The sequence below is a fragment of the Phocoena sinus genome, chromosome X (genome assembly GCF_008692025.1).
Source record: "Phocoena sinus isolate mPhoSin1 chromosome X, mPhoSin1.pri, whole genome shotgun sequence".
Classification (NCBI taxonomy): Eukaryota; Metazoa; Chordata; class Mammalia; order Artiodactyla; family Phocoenidae; genus Phocoena; species Phocoena sinus.
This window is the reverse complement of record NC_045784.1, coordinates 11768267-11786323: the sequence shown is the minus strand read 5'-3', so window position 1 is coordinate 11786323 and position 18057 is coordinate 11768267. Positions and strand designations below refer to the sequence as shown.

The 18057-nt window shown below is 36.6% G+C and overlaps 1 protein-coding gene across 3 annotated transcripts in view; it reads right to left on the bottom strand.

The window, feature by feature from the left end:
• Window positions 1–18057, bottom strand: part of GLRA2 (glycine receptor alpha 2) — a 195633-nt gene that overhangs the window by 147488 nt on the left and 30088 nt on the right. For 2 of the 3 annotated variants that reach the window (XM_032620077.1, XM_032620078.1), the window contains exon 3: window positions 5742–5809. In XM_032620077.1, coding sequence (XP_032475968.1) covers window positions 5742–5809 — 68 coding nt within the window. Of the gene's footprint in view, window positions 1–5578; window positions 5647–5741; window positions 5810–18057 lie in introns of all 3 variants that reach the window. The other variant, XM_032620076.1, reaches the window with a different exon arrangement.

Below are 18057 nucleotides of genomic sequence, written 5' to 3'. Positions count from 1 at the left end.
ATAAAATTTCCCAGCTAATGTATTAATACGTCTTTTTAAAAAGTCTTTCCCACAAGTATTCTTCTCCAGTGTTTCCTGCTTTTCTATTTTGAATTTTATCTATTTAAAATAATAAAATAGGTTCTCCCAATATCAGAACTTTAAAAAGAGCACTGAATCTATCTTATCACAATAGAACCATTAAATATCTAACAGTTAATTTAAAATAAATTAATTAGCCTATTCATAAGCAAGAATAAGTGGAAAAGTTAGAGGAGAAAATACATTTTACTCCACAATGACAGGAATTATATGAAACAAGACTTTTATTAGATATTTTGGGAGTGTTTGTTCTTTATAATGTATAGGAATTAAAATTTTCCATAATTTTTTCCATGATGCTATACATTATTCCAAAATAAATGGCAACCCTTAAAACCTTTAAGAATAGAAAAGGACGCCCAAGGATATAGAGAAGTAGATAGCCAAAGCAAAGATTTTCCGGGGCTGTGCCCCTGTAATTCTTTCAGTTCACTATCATTTTCAATGTAGGGTACAAATTTGATGCATGATTTATCTATGTATCACCTCTGTTTATTTACAGATAGGTTTATTCTCTCAAGATATTCCAAACCACAGGAGATAGTTATATTGTTCTGTAGCCTTTCTTTGTCTTTATTTTTGCTTCTAGGTTTAATGAAATATTAAAGAAGTAAATATTAAGAGACATGCTTAAGTGTAGACTGAATTTTCTTTTATACTGCCTTCTCTCTCCAGAGACAGATTCTACTTCAAATAAATGACGTATTTCCTTGTATTAAAATTTGTTTTCCTGTGGTTGACTCTCTGGGTACTAGATTAGGTAATAGAAAAATTCAAATTAAAAAGTGTGTGTGTATGTATATATATTGTGTATATATATATATGTATGTGTGCACATGTGTATGTGTGTAAATACATACACATATCTTTTATTTTTTCAAAAGCTATGTGTAAGTCATAGAATCTTTATTATATTCTTAGCACAGTTAATACAAGTACCTATATTCCATACTATTATTTCATACCAAATTTAGAATTTCTAAAGTTTTACTTTTCTTGGTACCTTCTAATTCTATGCCCATTGCCACAAAGATTGTTTCCTTAAATTGAATTATTTTGTTACTATTATATTTAGTGTAGCATTTGTACATAGAGATTGCCACTCTGTCTCATAAATATTATTAAACTTTACTGCTCTCTTTTTATTTTTATAGGTATATATTTTTCAATCCAGTTATGTTATAAAGTTATTATAGACAAAGATATGCTTTGTGGATTTCCCACAGACCTATATGGCACTTTAGTTTTAGCTTCTAGCTACACTGCAGTGAAGTTTTCATCATCTTGAGTCTGTGCTAGCTTTGAATATGGGAAGTTAGCTTTGAATTGGAAATTATGGGAGGGGGGGCAGTCGCTTTATGATGAATCCAGGTTTTAACATTGCATTGTTAATTTAGAGACCAAGGACACCTTATATCTCAGATTAACAAAATGTTAGGTAGATTCTTGGTTCTCCCTTAAAAATTCAGAAATAAGGAATGTAGCTACCTGCTATTCCTGGTAAGTTAGCATCTCCTTATGAGTTGCTTATGCACCTATAGAATGAAAGGTCTGTAATGTCATTCCAGCAGTTACAGCGTAGCGTGCATTCTCCTAAGGGGCTGTCTACACCTTATCCAGTTCTTTAGGAAAGTGATTTCAGATCGGAGATAAAACAACTCTTCACCCTGTAGCGGTAACCAGCAGAGCATGTGGAATTTGGGGAAGAGTTTGGGGAGCTGGAATCATATTCTGGAGATGCTCTCCAAGTGGACACGTTTTGTACACCTTCAGCTCTTTCTACCCCCTTCCCCCTATTGCAGTCTCTCAATATTAAATGAGGAAAGGGTCTGAGTCTGCTGCCGTAGCGTGGGGAGTGTTCCAGCACCCATAGGTCCAAATCACACTCTATTCACCCACATCCTTCCAGGCAGTCATTTGGAAGCTTTGAGGAGACTATCTCTTCTCCATTCTCTAATGGCCCAACCTTGGGGACAGCTGTATGCAGATGGCATGCAAATACTCTTGACCTTTACTGACATTATCGATATTCCCAAACTATGCCCTTATAGTAGGAAGGAGGCTGTTGCAAATACACTCCTCATCCTGTAAATTCACTTGCCATCACTAGCTAAAGGAAAAGGGGAAAGAAAGAAAAGGCAATGGTAAACTGACGTTCCGAAACCGAAAGATAACCTGTCTCATCATACAGCCCTTACTGGTCTTCTGAGTCTTTTGGAATCATAAGGAAAAAAAAAAACTGTTCCACTGAATACTTTTAACACAGGGTCAGCTAGTAATGAACATCACCAGATCCCTGTGACTCTTAATGAACAGAAGTACATGTTTTGAAATAATGTACATGATCATAATGATCCATAGAAATACTCCTTAGAATAACACAAATATATTGTCCTGTGAGCAGTCTTTAAACACTGACATACCAAAGGAGTAAGAGGCAATACTGTGTCTGTAAGTGAGCCTAATCTTTGTGGGCAGTTAGTACCAACAGTAATTTAGTGGGATTTCATCAAACATAAGAGGGCAGACTGGATAGAACCAAAAGAAAGTCATATCACATTCTTAAAACAGATAATGATTGCCTCTTATTTAGAAACAAACATCCAAACTAAATCCTTCAATAATGCTATCAAGGGTTGTGGGGTAAGAGTGGGACATGAGGGAAGAGAGGGAAATCAACATGCTCAGAAACTCAAAATTCTGAGACATTCTTGGAAAAAAATCATTCCAGAAAACATAGAGAAAGCAAAACTATTATCCCCCCCCATAGCACTAATCAACGTCCTCAATGACTACGTATATTACTGTGCATAAAACCTAAAGGTCTGATGTCTTGACTCCAACTAAAGACAGTTCAAGGAAGAATCTGTTTCTGTTTAACTTTTTTGACCATTCTTTTGAGTCACATTTTGTGAGAATGTTCGTGGATGGTAGAATCTCAGGGTTTTGGTAAGGGAAGCTCAGGCTGTGATGACACCCTGTGGGTACATCAGGTAGGTCCCCAGGCAGGGCCTAAGGGGTCTGGGAAAGTAAGACCTTTTCAAGGTGGAGCAATTCTCATGTTCTCATGAGCCCCTGAATAATGTCCATTTTAAATAGCGATGCCTTAGATCCCGGAGTTGGCAACCTATGGCCTGTGGGCCAAATTTGGCCATAGCCTGTGTTTATAAGTAGTTTTTGTTGGAGTATAGCCACACCCATTTGCTTACTATTGTTTATGGCTTCTTTTATGCCAAAAGGGCAGAATTAAGTAGTTGTGACAGAGACTGTCTGGTCCTCAAAGTCTTAGGTATTTACCGTCTGGCTTTTTAGAGAAAAATGTTTGCCAGTCCCTACCCTACATGACATGATTTATTCTTTGATTTAAGCATGGTGGAGTTGCAAAAAACATTTTTTTTTAGTTTCACACAAAAGCCATAATTGAAGAAAATAAAAGATATTTTTAAAAGCCAAATTCAGTTTGTCATTACATCAGAAGCCAAGAAATAAATAAAAGAAGCACAGCACACTGATCATTCTTCTGATCATGCGATTCAGTGCGTCTCATACAGCAGAATAGACAGGCCGTTGATATTACGCTTGGACAATGATTTCCAAAGTTTTGCATAGGAAACATGACAAAGGACACCTTACTAAGTGGCCAAGAAGCCCCTAAGCAGCCCATTTATTAAACACCTTCAGTAGCTCTTAAAGACACAGGAGAACAAGGATATCCATCGTTTCCATTTTCATCTCCTTAAATATTTAGCTTTTTCTTGCATTAATGCACACTGAAAAGGTGCACATTTACATTTTTGACTGAGGGTAAAATGCAATAAGGAGATTTAATCAAAGCAACTTAAGGGTCTAATTAATGCAATCAGCGTTAGGTCGTGCACATATTGTCATTGAATGCCATCGTGTAAAGCTGGTGATAGTGATTTGGGCGGCTGGAAGATTTGCCCCTCTGTTACCAGGATAAAACCAGGAGGGGAGAGACAGAAACTGAATGCCAAGTACAGAGTTGGAGTCTCCTTTCCATGTTCAGCTTTTCTTATGAGTCATTTAATAACCCCATCAAAACTATCCTGGTTGGGTAAAATTCTTAATGCACTACATACTGTCAAAGCCCCAAAAGTCTCGTTTCTGGACAATGCTGTGTCAGAATAATATTAAAACGGGTAGTGGAGTTGCATTATGTCTGACTTGCCAGTAGAAAGGAGTGATAAGAGGTAAATTATTCTTTTATAACATTAAGGACACCAAAAAGTACAGTAATTTGTTAAACACAATCCTGGTAGCCTAAAAGAGAGAATTCATAAACACAGGGGAATGCTATTTTTTACTTCTCAATGGCATTATGCTCATTATTTCACTTCTTGAGTGTTTCTAGGACATCGGCCACCATAGTAGTATAGTCACGCTCAACTATAGTTTTTTTCGATCTCATTCAATAATATGACTGTATACTTTACGTAGTAGTGAAAATTTAAACCGGCCAATTGACTTAGGACTTAAATTGTATGGGGGCCAAGAAAATGTTTTACCCAAAATGTAATCTCCACACAGTAGCCTAGCACTGTAAGCCTACTTATCTAATAGGCTGTGTCACAGGCAACAACACCATCTTGACATTGATAAGGAATCTTGGTGGATTTTACAGTATCTGAGATCTTTTTCATGTATGTGAAACATGTCTGCACTTAGAGTGTGATGGTTTTTTATTAGTTTTTTATGTTTATGTTTTTTTTTTTTTTTCGAAAAGCCATGCATGTGATGTAATTGCTTTGGACTTGGAACAACTTTCTATTGCCACCAAATTGTGTGTGTGTGTGTGTGTGTGTGTGTGTGTGTGTGTGTGTGTGTGTGTTCATTGTAAGGTCAGCTCCTTGGCGTATATCTTAAATCAGTGGTCCCCAACCTTTTTGGCGCCAGGGACCAGTTTCGTGGAAGACAATTTTTCCATGGAGCGGGGGTGGGGCGGGGGGGAGGGGGATGGTTGGGTGGTTCAGGTGGTAATGCGGGCGATGGGGAGCGGCAGATGAAGCTTCGCTCGCTAGCCCGCCACTCACCTCCTGCGGTGCGGACCGGTTCCTAACGGGCCTCGGACCGGTAACAGTGTGAGGCCCGGGTGGGGTGGGGTGGGGGACCCCTGTCTTAAATGTAGCATGTCTGAGGCTTATGTTAAAACTTCCTATTATATGAAAAATATCTCCCAAACTTTGAAATTTGTATTTCTGAAACATTGGAGATGCAAATATTTAAATATCCTTAACTGTAAACCATGCTTAATACTGATAATTCTACCTAAATCTAACCGAACATCACGTGTTTCCAAAATTTCTCTGGCATGATGGATAAAAGATTATTGAATTTTAAGTAAATAACTAATTGTTTTCTAGAGGTGAGTGAACTTGGAAATTGGCACTCAGTAAATGTCCTACAAATATACAACAGTACTCTTTGATCGCATATCCCATTCCTTCACACGATGGCTTCAGTGCTCAGTCCCACTCACCATTGTAGTTTCTGCTATTGACCCAAAGCTGTTGATAAATATGTTGCAGGTAACATTTACAGGAGGCCCTGCAAGTTGAACAATAAATAGAAAATTTGACAGGTTGTGTTCATGGCATAATCAAGTCACGTTTTTCTCTTGCCGGTGGCGTTGTAGCACTTACCATGGTGGTTTCTGTGACTGATCCAAAACTGTTGATAAAAATATTGCAAGTAACGTTTACTGGAGGACCTGCAGAACGCAATAAGAACGTTGCAATAGACATTGAAGCAAAAATACAGCTCCATCAACATCTGTGCAAATGACTAGAGATGTAAACAAAATTAAAATGATGGTGAGATTGCAAAAAAAAAAAAAGTTTTACCCAGAGAGCTTAACAGTGATAGCATTCCCACTAGCATTTCCAATAACGACAGTTATGCAGTAACTTACCCTGAAGAGTTTTGGATTTGGAAAATATAAGCTGAAGACTATTAAACGGAATTCATTGTCAGTAGTTGCTATCAAAATTGCCTTTTGGGTGGGTGGCTTTCTTTGACCTTAGGCTCATCAACATTGTAGATGTCAACGGTAGGTGCCCATGGTGATGAAATAGCCCACGTTTATGAGTTCAAATGGAGCTGTGTTTTGAACTGTGGATGGGTCAGGAATATCCACCTCCTTTCATGCGATACCCTTTAAATCAGTGGATCTAGTTTGATTCTCTTGATACCTCTGAATTTACCCTATTCCTTCTTTATATACTGTGACCCCCCCCAATGAAAAATGATGCACAGAAATACAAAATCAAAGAAAATTAGCTCATTATTAAGAACCAAACACAGCAGTGTCACTTAATGTCCAGATTGTCGCCTCAGTAAATATACTGTAAAGAAAGATTTATTAATCCTAAATGTGCTATAAACAAAGAGCCTACTTTTTCCTCCAGAGACGGAGGGACTAACTCTCTTTCCTCTTGCCCTTTGTCTCTCATCCAAGCACTAACCAGGCCTGACTCTGCTTAGCTTCAGAGATCAGGTATAATCAGGCGTGTTCAAGGGGTATGGCCACAGACTCTTTGCCCTTTGACAACAGATAAATCACTTCCTGATGACTTCCGGTTTCATGTTATGCTGAGCAATATGTTTATTGCCCTCATGTAGTTTCCCCATAATGCTTTCTGAGATAAGAAATGGCTCATACTGCCATGAACTCACTGCTTTCCCCTGTGGAAATTTGTCTCTTTTCACTTGACAAAGGCTCAGCAACCTGGTGCAAGGTACACCCCAGTTGGCTCAGTACCCAACAAGCCAGTAGGATCTGAACGAGGAGGAGTTTGACTTGAGGCCTCCCTCAAAGGCTGGTAGTAAAACACAGCTGTGGCCACACTTGAGCGCCATGTTTTTACTTGTACAAGTCCACGTTGAGTTCTCAAAATGAGGAAAGGAAAAGGACTCAACAGCTAATGTACTCCCCCAGGCAAGGAGTTTTGGTAAAAGAAGGAGCAAGGAGTTTGGGTAGAAGAGATGTATTGAGCTGTTTTTCTTTTTAACATAACTAACTTTTCTGTTTTTAATGAAAAAACAATGTGTTTATTTTTTAAGAAGTGTTTGCAGGCGTGGAATCATAGGCACCACCATATTACCAAAGCATTTTCAGCCTGCATCTTTGAAATATTCCATCTTTTAGTTCATCCCTCTGTTATTCAGCATCTGCCAACTTGACTTCCTCTCCATGGTCACTTCCTACTCTACTTGATTTTGTTTTTCTGTTTCGGTTACTCAAAACAAACAAAACAAAGCAAAACGAAAACCAAAAAGAGTCTCTTTCTTGGCCATAGAATTTTATTCTATAACAAATATATTCTTCTGCTAATAAGAAATACATTAGACAAGGTAGAGGCACGTCATGAGAAATTATGTATCTTTGCTTTTTTTTCCTCTGTTCACAAGAAAATATTTCCTTTTAGATGGTCCAATTTAGGATGGAAAACTTTCATGAATTTTTATATGCAAGGTAGAAAATGAATGATGTGGGAAAAGAAACAGGAAAGAGAGAAATGTCATCTTAACAGGAAGAATTTGAAAATCCAAATGTAGTTTGTCTCGTACTGTACATTATCTGATTGTCTGGACTCCCCACCTGGCTTGAAACCAATTAGAAGGCTGGGTCCTACCATCATATATCTGTTTCTAACGTTCCCAGTAAATGACAGTGTGAGCATATTGCTAGAATTCAAAATATTTTTTAAGCCACCACATATTGACACACTGTACTATAAGCACATTAAAAAAATTACCTAGTTTAATCCTCACAAAAGAGGAATTGTTTTACTGCTCCAATAAATATTTTCAGATGAGGAAACTGGGAGTTAGAGAGGTTAAGTGACTTGCTTAAAGTCATGCCACAGTAATTAGAGAAGCTGAGACTCAATGTCTCATCGTTCTGATTCCAAAAACCTGAACTTTAAACCCCTTTGCTGCGCTGGATTCATTGCATAATATCCTCTGACCTGCCAACCATGGTATTTCCCATTGGTTTGTACATTTCTGGGATAATTTAATCCTTCACATCTGATCACTTCAATCTTGGGCATTGCCTTAAGGTTCATTTGCATTTGGGTATAAAACCTTGGGAAGAAAAAAAATAACTTTTTTTGGATAAGGGATTAGCACATGCGTGTAATAAGAGCCCACATATATTAAAACCTCGCTGCATGCCAATGAGTGCCTTATTTCATTCTTCAGCAATTACATGCTTCCATGTCCCCCATTTTACGGATGAGGAAACTGAGGCATAAAGGAAATTCATTAATTTTCCAAAGGCCACAGAGTTTGTAAGAGGCAGAAACTGCCTAACTTTAGGGATACCTTTTTAAACTACAGGGATAAAATGCCTGAGGCCAATAGACTCATTCTAAGGATAGAAGTTACCTAAATATGGGAATATGCCTGCAAATTTTTCGGGTTGAATGATAGAATCATTTTTCACTTTTAAGAGTTATCCTGACATGTGCCAGCACCACCTTTCCTCTGTTTTAGCCCAATAATCTGCTAAGGTGTTCTAATTAACAAGAACACATTCTTAGATGTGATCCCCAGCGAATGAATGTGTTCTATAAACTGCAGAAAGAGTTAACACTAGTTAACCTCATCTAATTGGTTTATCAGCAAAGATAGTCCAAAGTGAATTGGATGAGACTTTGACTGGGAAGAAGAATTATGTAGACATCTAATCTCTCATATCCCTATCCTCCCCTCCCTCCCTTCCTTCCTTGTCTCCTCTCTCCCGTCTACCCTCTCTCCCTCCCTCTTTTCCTTTCTTTCTCACTCTCTTCCTTTATTTTTTGCCTTATTCTTATGAGAAAGAACAACCTTGCCATAACTCAAGTATAAATGGAAGTAAAAAATATATTTAGAATACTTCATAGGGATTTGGAAAGATGGCTCCCCTCCCTGACCCCCAGCACAAGGTATAACAAGCCTCATCCCATACTGATCCTCTTTGTTGCTAAATATCTCTCTCAGGCTGTCTTCTTTGGAGTAAGGCATTTGTTTTGGTAACCCAAGTAAAATTAGTTATGCTACTTGAGAGGGATAATAGAGTTATTGATTATTGCTCGTTAACATCTTCAGTTTTGGGTCAATTGATCAAATTCGCTGTAAGAGGGAATAGGATCACTGTGAATAGTGCATCCTAACTATTGTGTCCCCTGCTACTCACACCAGAGTTGGAAGATCAGCAGAATCAGTACCACCTGGGACCTTGTTGGTCCCAGAAACTCAGGCCCCGCTCAAGTCCTGCTGAAGTGGTCTTCACTTTAACAAAGGGGATTTGTTCCTGCAGATCAATTTTTTCTCCCTTTCAAGATCAAAATCATTTCTTTGTTTCGTTCAGTCTTTCATGAGTGTTCCTTGAAATGTCAACTCTAGTCCATTAATAAAACTTCTTAGGTCAAACCCAAAGTTGTGCAACCGTCACCATTATCTATTTGTAAAACTTTTCCATCACTTCAAACAGAAACTTTGTAACCGTTAAGCAATAGTGCCCCATACTTCTCTCTGTCCAGCCCCCCGGCAACTTTTAATCTACTCTGTGTCTCTATAAATTTGTCTATTCAAGATATTTCATATAAGTAGAATCATACAATATTTGTCCTTTGTGTCTGGCTTCTTTCACTTAACATAATGATTTCAGGGTTCATCCATGTTGTAGCATGTATCAGAACTTCTTTTTTTATGGCTCGGTAATAATCCATTGTATGTATATACTACATTTAAAAAATTTTTCTGTTGGTGGACACTTGGGCTGTTTTCAACTTTTGGCTATTGTCAGTAATGCTGCAATGAATTGTTTGAGTTTCTGCTTTCAGTTCTTTTGAGTATATATCTAGGAGTGAAATTGCTGGGTCATATGGTAATTCTATGTTTAACTTTTTAAGGAACTGCCATGCTGTTTTCCACATTGGCTACACCATTTTATATTGCCACAAGTAATGTATAAGACTTCTAATTTTTCCACATCTTAACCAGTGCTTACTTTCCATTTTTTGATAATTGGTATCCTAGTAGGTGTGAAGTGGCTTTGAATTTCATTTCCCTAACGACTGATGACATTGAGCATCATTTCATGTGATTATTTGCTATCTTCTTTGGAGAAAAGTCTATTTTTGTATTGGGTGGGTTGTCTTTCTGTTGCTGAATTGCAGGAGTTCTTTATATATTCTGGATATTAAACCCTTATCAAACATGTAATTTGTAAGTATTTTCTCGCATTCTGTAGATTGTCTCTACTCTTTCCTTGTAATGTCATTTGATACCCAAAAGTTTTTAGTTTTGATGAAGTCCAACTTACCTATTTTTTCTTTTGTTGCTCATGCTTCGGTGTCATCAAAAACAAACAGACATTCAGTTGCCAAATCCATGGTCATAAAAATTGACTCCTGTTTTCTTTTAAGAGATTTATGGCTTGAGGCCCTATATTTAAGCCGTTGATTTATCTTGAAATAATTTTTGTATATGATGTGAGATAGAGGTCCAATTTCATTCTTTTGCATGCAGAAATCCAGGTGTCCCAGCCCCATTTGTTGACAACTGGTATTTCCCTCACTGAATGAACTTGCTACCCCTTGTCAAAATCAGTTGGCTATAGATGTATGGACTCTCAGTTCTATTCCATTGGATAGAACTGATGTTTATGCTGATGTAAGTACCACACTGTTTTGATCACTGTAGCTTTGCCGTAATTTTTGAAATCAGGAATTGTGAACCCTTCTACTTTGTTCTTCTCTTTCAAGATTGTTTTGGCTATTCAGGGCCTCTTGCAATTTCATATGAGTTTGAGGATTGGCTTTTTCAATTCTTAAAAAAAAAAAGGCTGTTGGAATTTTTATAGGAGTCATATTGAATTATAGGTTGCTTTGCATAGTATTTACACCTTGTCAATATTAAGTATTTCTTCCCATGAACATGGTGTGTCTTTCCATTTTTTAAAGTCTTCTTTAATTTATTTCAGCCATGTTTTGTGATTTGCTTTGTACAAATCTTTCACTCCTTGGTTTAATTTATTCCTACGTATTTTATTCTTTTAGATGCTATTGTAAATCGAATTGTTTTCTTCACTTCCTTTTCAGATTGTTTATTGCAGTTGTATCAATACACAACTGATTGTTGTGTGTTGATCTTGTATGCTGCAGTTTTACTGAATTCATTTATTAGCTCTAGCAGTTTTCTTTTGGATTATTTGGGGTTTTAAATGTATAGGACCGTGTCCTCTGCAAACAGAGATAGTTTGACTTCTTCCTTTCAAATTTAAATGCCTTTTATTTCCTTTTCTTATCTAATTGCTCTGGAAAAAACTGCCAATAAAGTGCTGAATAGCAGTGGTGGAAGCAGGCATCCTTGTCTTGTTCCTGATCTTAGGGAGAAAGCTTTGTCTTTCACCATTTAGTATGCCTCTTGTAGAAGGCATATAGTTGAGTTATGTTGTTAGCTGGGAATTTTTCATAAATGCTCTTTGTTGTGTAGAAGAAATTCTCTTCTATTCCTAGTTTTCTGAGTGGTTTTCCTTTTTTACTGTTAAAAGTTGTTGGACTTTGTCAGCTGCCTCTTCAGCATCAAATGAGATGATAACATGTTTTCTTTCCTTCATTCTATTAATGTAGTGTATTGCTTTGATCAATTTCATTATATTGAAAAGGGCTTTGCATTCCTGGGATAAATCTCCTTTGGCCATGATGTATAATCCTTTTACTTCACTGTTGGATTTGTTCTGATACTATTTTGTTGTGGATTTTTGCATCTATATCCACAAAGGTTATTTGTCTGTGTTTTTATTTTCTTGTGGTGTATTTATCTGCCTTTGGTGTCAAGGTAATGTTGACCTCATTCGGAAGTATTCTTTCTTCTTTTATTTCTTGGAAGAGTTCGAGAAGGATTGGTGTTAATTCTTCTTTACATGTTTGTAAGAATTCACCAGTGAAGCCGTCTGGTCCTGAACTTTATTGGAAGGTTTTTGATTATTCAGTCAATTTCTTTACTTGTTATAAGTCCGAGATTTTTCTATTTCATCTTGAGTCAGTTTAGGTAATTTCTGTATTTCTAGGTATTTGTCCATTTTATCTAGGTTACCTAATTTGTTTACAATCTTCTCTTATAATTCTTTTTTACTTCTGTAAGGGCAGTAGTAATGCCCCCACTTTCATTTCTGATTTTTATTATTGGAGTCTTCTTTATTTTCTTTGTCAGTCTAGCTAAAGTTTTGTAATTTTTGTTGATCTTTTAAGAGAGCCAACTTTTGGTTTTGTTGATTCTCTAATTGCTTTTCTATTTTATTTTTGTCCACTTTGATCTTTATTATTTATTTCCTCTGCTAGCTTTGGGTTTAGTTTGCTCTTCTTTTTCGAGTTCCTCAAGGTGTAATATTAGGTTACTGATTTGAGATCTTTCTTCTTTTTTAATGCAGGCATTTACGTTATAAATTTCCCTCTGAACACTGCTATCACTGCATCCCATAAGTTTTGGTATGTTGTGTTTTTGTTTTCATTCTTCTTTAATTTCCCTTGTGATTTCTTCTTTGACCCATTGGTTGTATAAGAGTGTGTTATTTTCCAGATATCTGTGAATTTTCTGATTTTCCTTTTATTATTGATTTTTAGCTTCATTCTACTATGTTTGGAAAAGATACAATACTTTTTATAATTTTTATCTTTTAAATTTTATTAAGATTTATTTTGTAGCCCAATATATGGTCTGTCCTAGAGAATGTTGCATGTACACTTGAGAAGAATGTGTATTCTGCTGTTGTTGTGTGGAGTATTCTTTATGTTTGTTAGGTCTAGTTGGTTTATAGTGTTGTTCATATCCTATATTTCCTTACTGATCTCTGTATTGATGTTCCATCTATTACTGAAACTGGTGTATTAAAGTCTCCAACTATTACTGTAAAAGTATTATTTCTTCCATCAATTTTATCAAGGTTTGCTTCATATATTTTGGGGCTCCGTTGTTTGGTGCATGTATTTTTAGGATTGTTATATCATCATGATGACTTGACTCTTTTATCAATATATATTGTCATTCTTTGCCTCTTTTAAGAGATTTTGACTTATGTTAGTATAGCCACCTCAGCTGTCTTTTGGTTACTATTTGCATAGAATATCTTTTTCCATCCTTTCACAGTCAGTTTACTTGTGTCTTTGGATCTAAAGTGAGTCTCTTGTAGAGAGCATATAGTTGGATCATAGTTTGTTTTATCCATTCTTCCTATCTATGTCTTTTGATTGAAGAGTTTAGTACATTTACATTTAAAATAATTACTGTTAAGGAATGACTTCTGCCATTTGGTATTTGATCTCTGTATATTTTACAGCTTTTTTGTTTTTCCTTTTGTCTATTACAACCCTCTTTCGTATTTAGTTGATTTTTATTTTTTTGTAGTGAACCATTTTGATTCTCTTTTATTTCAGAGGTATACTTTTTAGAATTTTTTTTTTTGTGGTTACTCTGGGGATTACATTTAACACCCTAAATTTATAACAGTCTAGTTTGAAATGATATCAACTTAACGTCTAACATACAAAACCTCTACTCCTGTACAGCTACATCCTCCTCCCTTTATGTTTTTCTTGTCACAAATAATATCTTTATTTATTGTACATCCAGTAACATAAATTAATAACTTTTTAATGAATTTGTCTTATAAATCCTGTAGGAGATAAAAAGTGGAGTCACAAACCAAAAATACCATAATACTGTTTTTATATTTGCTGGTGTATTTACCTTTAGCAGAGACCTTTATTTCTTCATTAGGCTTTGAGTTACTGTCTAGCATCCTTGCATCTCAACCTGAAAGATTCCCTCTATCATTTCCTGTAGGGCAAGTCTAGTTGTAATGAACTCTTTCAGCTTTTGTTTATCTGGGAATGTCTTAATTTATCTTTCATTTGTGAAAGATAGTTTTGCTGGATATAAATTCTCAGCTACATTTTTTTTCTTTCAGCACTTTAAATATATCATCCTTTGCCTCCTGGTCTCCAAGGCTTCTTCTGAGAGATTGGCTGATGATTTTATTGGGCATCCCATGTAAGTAATGAATTGCTTTTGTCTAGCTGTTTTAAAAATTCTTTCATTGTCTTTGGCGTTCAACAGTTTGATTGTAAAGTTACTCAGTGTGAATCTCTTTGGGTTTTCCTACTTGGAGTTCATTGAAGGTTTTGGATTTGTAGATTTATATATATCATCAAATTTGAGAATCCATTATTTCTTCAAATATTCTATTCAAATAGTCAAAGATTCTTCCCACCTCTTTCTCACTCTCAGAATGTGTATGTTGGTCTGTTTGATGGTATCCCATTGGTCCTTTAGACTCTGTTCAGTTTTCTTTATTCTTTTTCTTTTATGCTCCTCAGACTCAGTAATTCACTTGCCCCATCTTTGCATTCACTGGTTCTTCTTCCTGCTCAAATCTACTGTTAAACTCCTCTAGTGAATTTTCCATTTCTGTTTTTTCACTTTTCAGCTCCAGAACTTCTGTTTGGTTCCTTTTTATAATTTCTAGCTCTTTATTGATATTCTCATTTTATTCTTACATCAATTTCCTGATTTCCTTTTATTGTTTGTCCTTGTTTTCCTTTAGAACTTTAAGCATATTTAAGACAGTCATTTTAAAGGATTTATCTAGAAAGTCCAATGTCTGGACTTCCTCAGGGATGATTTCTGTCAATTTATTTTTTATCTTCAAATAGGACATACTTTCCTGTTTCTTTATATGCTTTGTGATATTTGTTGATAATTAGATATTTGGCTGTTATAGCTGATAACTCAAGAGGAAAGTAAGGGAAAATGGGGAAATTAGATTCTCCCCCTTTGCCCAGGGTTTGCTGGATGTTTTTATTGTTGATAGCTATTGTAGGCCATCTATTTGGTGACTTTCCTACACTATTTTTGGAAAGACTATGTTCCTTCTTGTGTATGGCCTTTATAGTCTCTGTTTCTCAGCTTGTATTCAACTAGGGTTTCTCAAGAAATTTTCTTGAATGCCAAGGGCTAAAAAAAATCTACCAAACAAACAAACAAAAATACCTTTCCCAGTTTTCATGGATCGTTTCTGTTCTGGGGCATGCCTTCAATACATAGCCATTCTTGAACTGAACCTAGCGATCAGCCCAAGGTGAAATCTTCTCAGGTCTTTTCTGAGCATGCATCTTGCCCTGAGAATGCATATGGCTTTCTAAATTTTCCTGCCTGCATCCATGGCTGATTTTGAATTTTGTAATTTCCCTAAGAAACTCTCCTCAGCTTTTGCTCTCAGGCCTTAGATGGTCTGTTGTATGTTTCAACTGTAATCTTTTACCCAGGCATCTGAAGGTTTTTAGTGTTTCTTGCAGTGTTTTTGATCAATACCTACTGCTTTTCTATCCTGAGTTCCACCACGTTAGGTGGAACAAAGCTGAGCACTGTTATGGGCTGAATTGTGTCCCTTCAAGAAATTTATATGTTGGAGTGCTAACCACCAGTACCTCAGAATGTAACTGCATTTGGAGAGAAGGTCTTTAAAGAGGTAATTAAGGTTAAATGAGGTCATAAATGTAGTTCCTAATCTGACACAAATAGGGTCCTTAAAAGAAGAGGAGAAAAGAGACATCAGGGATGTGTGTGCACAGAGGAAAGACCGTAAGAGGACACAGTGAGAAGGTGGCCACCCGCAAGCCAGGGAGAGAGTCCTTGGGAGAAACCAATACTGCTATCACATAGATCTTGGACTTCTAGCCTAAAGAGTTGTGAGAAAGTAAATTTCTATTGTTTAAGTCACCTAGTCTGTGGTATTTTGTTATGACAGTCCTAGCAAACTAATACAAGTGCTTTGCATCTGTCCTTCTGGTAGCACACAGACAGGTTAGAATAGACAGACAAAATAATTTGTGAATAATGTTTGCCTTGCCTCCTCCAGAACGAGGGACCGGGGTTCCACACTGGGAATGTAGGCTGCCAGTGATTCAAAACCAAAACCACTACTGAGGAGGGGATGGGGCAAGGACAAGTAAAGACACCACAAAGCTTTCCTGCCATTTTGAAGTTAGATTTTTCTTGATTCAGTACTTTCTTGCTTGCTGTAGACCTCTGACTATTTCCCGGAATTCTGACCAAGTTATTTCTGACAGTTTATACTTACTTTCTGATGTTTCTGTGTGGGGAACAAGAGCTTGGAGATGCCTACTCTGCCATTTTGTTGATGCCAACCTTTTCCTCTGCAAAACTTGAACACAGTCATGTGAATTACGGTGCTTCTAAAGGAGAATAAAGTATGTGTTGTTGTTTCCCAACTTTATTTGACCATAGGAGATTTTTTGTTTTTTTGAAATAGACCATCCTTTTTGTTAAAAAAAAAAATTGAAGTATAGTTGATTTACAATGTTGTGTTAGTTTCTGGTGTGCAGCAAAGTGATTCAGTTATACATATATATTCTTTTTCATATTCTTTTCCATACGGTTTATTACAGGATATTGAATATAGTTCCCGGTGCTATACAATAGCATCTTGTTGTTTATCCATTCTCTATATGATAGTTTGCATCTGCTAGTCCCAAACTCCTAATCCAACCCTCCCCTGCCCCCCTTCCTCTTTGGCAACCACAAGTCTGTTCTCTGTGTAAAATAGACCATCCTTTTCATGGAGCACATTTCAAAGATGGCAGGCATTCTTCAAAACATAGTTTTGAAAATGCTGATCTACATTACTTCATTTATTAATTCAATTAACAAATTCTTGTTGAACAATAAATATATTAGATGATAGTAATATAACTATAAGAACTAAAGGCTATTATAGAGGTATTATCATACCCTGTGATCCTGCCAAGGAGGGAATGTTTTATTGGGGGCTGCAGGGTAGGTGCCTGGGATGAGGAGGTAATGGAAGAGGAACAAAGAATCAGTGAAGGTCAGCTTAACCTTTCCCAGTTATCTATCTAAGACTCTCAACTTACGTAATGATCCTGTGGTCTAGGAATGTAATGCAGGGATGCAAGTCACAAACTCTGCTTGTAATCAGATTTGGTAAGTGTATTAATTCCTAGATGAGTTCTCTTAAAAACTCAGTGGCCTAGATGACAGGTCAGCAAAATTGTTTTGTAAAGAGCCAGATGGTAAATATTTTAGGCTTTGTGGACCATAAGGTCTCTGTTACAATTACTCAATTCTGTCTTTGTAGTGAAAGTAGCCATAGACAGTATATAAATAAATGAGCGTGGCTGTGTTACTGTAAAACTTTATTTACAAAACTGGTGGTGGACTAGATTTGGCCATGGGTCAAGTTTGCTGGGCCCTGCTCTGGACTCTTAGAGTCGGAGGTTGGAGAACCACAGAAACGGTTTTGGAATTCCATAATCTTTCCATATCTTGAAGTGAGGACTGGCCATGGCCATGGAGGAGCATAGGGACTGTCTGTAGGTCTGTCTACAATGAGCTTGATATTGTGCTTTGTGGCATGAATAAAATCCACTTTAGCAGAAAGGGCGGATGGGAAGTGATATCCTTTGGGCCAGCTGCACTGTGGTGGGCCCAGGTGAAAACCATGAATTTCCAGTCAGACCAATATGCTATCACAAGAGCTAGGAGGCAGTATGGAAGAGAAATGGGGCCAGGACAGATAATGTGGACGACAAATATTTGACTCAGTAATTATATTTAATATGACTCAGGCTTGCTCATAAAAATGAATCAATGGTAAGAGCATTCTGTATCTTGCATATTTAAAACCTGGAACTGATGTTTATAACTTCTACCATGGTAATGAAAATTTTATCTATTATTCATAGTGACTGAATTAAAATAAGCGTATATATATTTGTATTGACCAAAGCTTTCTAAATTAGCAATAAATACTATTTTTTAAAGCTTTGTGATGGATTCTATTTAAAAATAATCACCAGAGACAAATACCGTATGACGTCACTTATTTGTGGAATCGAAAAGAGCCAGACTAATAGGAACAGAGATTAG